The sequence below is a fragment of the Pyrus communis genome, chromosome 7, assembly GCF_041283825.1.
Source record: "Pyrus communis isolate YQ-2024b chromosome 7, ASM4128382v1, whole genome shotgun sequence".
Taxonomy (NCBI): Eukaryota; Viridiplantae; Streptophyta; class Magnoliopsida; order Rosales; family Rosaceae; genus Pyrus; species Pyrus communis.
The window spans coordinates 16,343,841-16,348,445 of record NC_142571.1 but is presented as its reverse complement, the minus strand read 5'-3'; the positions used below and the strand labels follow the sequence as shown (position 1 = coordinate 16,348,445).

At 39.5% G+C, this 4,605-nt stretch overlaps 1 protein-coding gene across 1 annotated transcript; it reads left to right on the top strand.

The window, feature by feature from the left end:
- Nucleotides 1-2,257: 2,257 nt before the first annotated feature.
- Nucleotides 2,258-4,370, top strand: LOC137734733 (glyoxylate/hydroxypyruvate reductase HPR3). Its single transcript, XM_068474005.2, has 3 exons — nt 2,258-2,844; nt 3,484-4,026; nt 4,140-4,370. Exons 1-2 carry the CDS (start codon nt 2,389-2,391, stop codon nt 4,006-4,008), a joined length of 981 nt encoding a protein of 326 aa, XP_068330106.2. The 5' UTR covers nt 2,258-2,388; the 3' UTR covers nt 4,009-4,026; nt 4,140-4,370.
- The last annotated feature ends 235 nt before the right edge of the window (nt 4,371-4,605 follow it).

Here is a 4,605-nt window from a genome sequence, read left to right as displayed (position 1 = left end):
TGAACACGATCAACGAAGAGTTCTCATATTCATGTCACATGAGAACTCACGGTTGGGATAATGCAAATTAGTCTTTTAACCTGAGGCATCACAGTTGTCTTGTTGTTAGGTCCTTAATCTTTGATTATGTCAAAGTCACTCCATCAGGAGGGTGTCCACGGCATCGTTGGGGTTAAGCCACTTAGCCATGGAGGCAAGTGAATGCGCAACAAGGGATCTCTAACCCTGTTTGAGGGAGAATACTCTATGATATGATTAAGAATCTTTGGCCAAAGTATGAATGAGATTTAGGAATGTGTTCCAAATCACATTCAAGGTAATCATATAAGCACAAGACTCACATTGGATAGTAGACATGAATAAACTATCAAACCAAACAATGTGGTCAAGAGTATTGTATTAGAGAAAGACCGTATTGCATTTGTAATCCTAAAACTGAATAGGTTCTCCACCTCTTCTGATTAGCTTGGGTAACCATGACATGCTGCTAGGCGTCAACCATGGTTTGCGGAAGCCCTAAAAGTGTATTATCACTAACGGGAGAATTGAAAGTAAGTTTCAATTCACAATCGATTAGAAAGAGTTTTAATCGCCCACTGCCTCGCTAAAAGGAACCTAATGGATCGTTCACCGAGTAAGGTAGAGTTTGAAGAAACAACGGAGATGAGTAAGAATAATTAAATGGTTTAATTATTTATCTAAAGCTAGGATTAATTAATATGTTAATTAATCAAACGAATAAGTTCGTTAAAGACCTCGGGTTAGTTTTGGGCCGCAAGGCCCAATGGGATTTAAATGTCAAGCCCATTAACTCAAGTTGTATGACAACTTGAATAAACAAAGGGCTTGAAAGCCCAATAAACCCTATAGGCCCGCCATGTTAGAAGAATAGGGCTTTTGGTCCATTAGGTCACTTATTTGAAGGGACTATATAAAGGACTTTATAGCCTAAAATTCATTAAGGGTTGTTTTTGGGGAAAGGATGAGAACACAAGCTCTCATTTCTCTCTAAAATTTCGGCCACCTTGGAGGGATCATCTAGCAATCAAACTCCTCCAAGGTCACTCATTTCTTCTTCATTATGCCTTGGTGATGAATCATTAGAGGTTCTCAATTTTGGGAACTTTGGAGAAACCTTTTTCATCCATCCAAATCCATAGATCTAAGATGCAAGGAATGAAGGCCCTCTCTTTGGGTGATTAGCCTTTGTTTAAATACAAAGAGGAATCTACAAAGGTATATATTTCAACTCACTTTGTTTTGAGTTGATTATTGGTTCACCATTTTACTAGGCTTTGAATATTCATGGGTAATGTTTTGTTTTTAAGTGCATGCTAGCATGATTCCGCCTTTAATTTGTTAATTGCATGATCCCAACCTTCCTTCCAAGCCCAAAACCCCTCCCCCACCCCCCCCCCCCCCACCCCTCTTCTCCCTCCTGAGCCTCCCAACCATCTCTCTCTACTCCACTCTCTTCACCTCCCCTCCCATTCAAAACTTTACAAAAAAAAATATAAAAAAAATCAACTAGTTGTGGTGGTCCGACTTCAAAGGGAAGGAATGGGTCCCGCCTCAAGCCAAGTCAGCATTTTAACGAAGGTATTAACAGACAATTGATGGGAGGTATGACATTGCAACAAATTCGAAGATAAGGTATGACATTGAAACTTTTTAAAAACGAGGTATGAAACTGTTAATGACCCAATAGTTGAGGTAGTTCAATGCAATTTACCCTTTGAAAAATTTGCAAAACCCAAGGAAAGGAAGAAGAAAGATTTCTCTTATACCATAATCATCATTTAATTAACTAGTTTTTCTTAATTATTAGTTTATTAAATAATGAACTAAATTTAAAAATCTGATTAATTTAAATGATGTGGCTGTTCACATCAAATGCCACCTAAGGTGGTACGAAAATGTAGTACAAAAACATGGTATAAATAACATTACTCTTTTTATTTTAGTGGTCCAAAAAGCATAATTCATTGTTGAACTCGCTTTTAGCACGAGTTCGGCTAACAAAGCCCAATTTCAAGTGAATATACCCTCAAAATCTCTAAAACTCAATAAAAACTTAACCAAATTTATAAATTTGTTAAAATCCCTTTAAAAAAAAAAAAGGATAGGTATTTTGCATGTCCCTAACCCAACCGGCATTCAAGTCGAATATTATAACATGTTAACGCATCCCGACCGGCATCTAAGTCGAATATTATAACATGTTAACGCATCCGCATCCCGACCGGCATCTAAGTCGAATATTATAACATGTTAACGCATTAAACATTACTCAAAACTAGGAGAGAGTCGTCTCCTTCCCGAATCCCTAGTTCCAGAAAAACATCGCCCAATCCCAAAGTCCCAAATGTCTCAGGACTGAATAATCCAATGGCACAAGATAATCCCACCCAACTCCCTCAAGTCCTGCTTCTTCACCCAAGCCAGTGCTTCACTGCCCTGGAGTCCAAAGCCTCTCACAAGTTCCACTTCCTCAAAGCCTGGGACTCCCCTCTCCCTCAGGCCCAGTTCCTCCAGTCCCAAGCTACCTCCGCCCAGGTCCTCCTCTCTTTCCCCAGAGAAACCCCCATCACCGCCCAGCTCCTCCAATTACTCCCCTCCTTGAAGCTCCTAATCACCATCAGCGCAGGCCTCGACCGCGTTGACTTGGCTGCGTGTCGAGCCCGCGGCGTGCGCATTGCCAATTCCTCTCCAATCTTCGCTGCCGATGTCGCTGACATGGCTGTGGGGTTGTTTCTGGACGTCATGAGGAAGATTTCCGCTGCGAATCGGTATGTCCGAGATGGGTTTTGGGTTAGCAGAGGAGATTTTGTTCTCGGTTCTAAGGTCATCACTTCATGGCTTACTTGTAGTTATTTTGTATACGTGAAGTTTAATAGGCGGAATTTTTTTTGGTGCTTGGGAACATAAGATACTCCGGACTGTTTAATCGATATAGTCATACTCTTTATTTGGTGATGTGATGTGAAAATTAAAGATTGTCAAAATACAGATTTTGTTGATTGGTTTTTATTTACTTTTAGTTCTTCTACGTTACATCGGTGTATGCGATGCTCTAGTTTTATCACCGGCTACAGCCGCTAGACTGAAATATTTAGATTAGAGCACGCAAATTTCGCTCTTTATTGAAGCAGTGAATCCTGTACACCGGTGCATTCTAGAATTTTTTTGGTTAAGAGTCTGAAATTGAATTTAGTTCCCCTCTCCTTATCATGTCAAATCATTGGTTGTAATATAGTGAGCCTGATTCTAACTTGTGTAGAGTCTTGAATTAAGGTCAAGGATTGCTACAGTCTACAGATTCTCGAAAACAAATGAACAGAGTTCGGAGGAGCAGTTCTTTAGAACTTTATAATTATGTTATATATTGAAATTTGCATATAGATACTTCAACTATGAATCTATCTTCTTCTCTTTTTCTTTGTGGTAGCGATTTAAAGTGGTTTTGATGACTGGAAATTTCAGGTAGGAGGGAAGCGAGTTGGTATAGTTGGATTGGGACATATTGGCTTAGAAGTTGCTAAAAGACTCGAGGCATTTGACTGCAAAATCTTGTACAACTCAAGGAAGGGAAAACCATCTGTTTCTTACCCTTTCTATTCCGATGTTTGTGAACTTGCGGCTAACAGCGATGTTCTTGTCATTTGCTGCGCGTTGACTCCTCAAACCCGCCACATGATTAACAAGAACGTCTTGTTGGCGTTGGGAAGAGAGGGAGTGATTGTTAATGTAGGGCGTGGAGCTATTATCGATGAGAAGGAAATGGTCCAGTGTTTGGTGCAAGGAGAGATCAAAGGTGCAGGCTTGGATGTGTTTGAGAATGAGCCTGAAGTTCCGAAAGAGCTGTTTGGTCTAGATAATGTTGTTTTGTCGCCGCATAAAGCTGTCCTGACAGCAGACTGTTTCACGGATTTGACTGATCTAGCAATGGCGAATTTGGAGGCATTCTTCTCAAATAAACCATTGCTTTCCGAAGTGGTGAATTATTGAATAGCTTTCTGTTCGCAGGTTAGTACTTTCAGAATTTTGTGTACCAACTTGCTTGCAACCCATTTGTTCTTTTTTTTTTTTTTTTTTTTTGGCTACTAAGTTGGTACGAACACTTTTCTGAGCGGATGCAGGGTACAAATAGTTGATACAATGAATAAGGCAACGAGAGAAGAGGAGGAGGAAGAAGTGTCATATTGCTATTTGTATTTGTTTGCGGAGTTATATGATTTGCAACGAATAAGGCGACAAGATAATGATGACGGATTGATTGTTTGATTCTCAATCTGATATCATGCCTTGTGAATGTTGGAAAATTTAAATTATAATTTATTATAATATGAAATTTATTAATTGAATAGAAATTAGAAGTGGTGTCTTTTGATAGAAAGATGTGCGTATTCAAATGAAGAGTTGCAACTTTTGACTCTTCATGAATAGTCACATGTTTTCCAAAGTGGTATCTCAACTTCTATTAATAGGGAAGCCCCATGATTCATGGAGCCTTGTGATTTGGAGTGCTACTGTTACAAGGACGTGGTTATTGTATCTTAGGAGACAAACGCCTATAAACCATGAGCACCATAGTGGGGCGTAAAC

Bases quoted from the DNA above. Each gene is read 5' to 3' on its own strand.
- LOC137734733 (XM_068474005.2), top strand. From the start codon at position 2,389: ATGGCACAAGATAATCCCACCCAACTCCCTCAAGTCCTGCTTCTTCAC. The intron at 2,845-3,483 runs GTCATCACTTCA...TGGAAATTTCAG, and splicing joins ATTTTGTTCTCGGTTCTAAG to GTAGGAGGGAAGCGAGTTGG.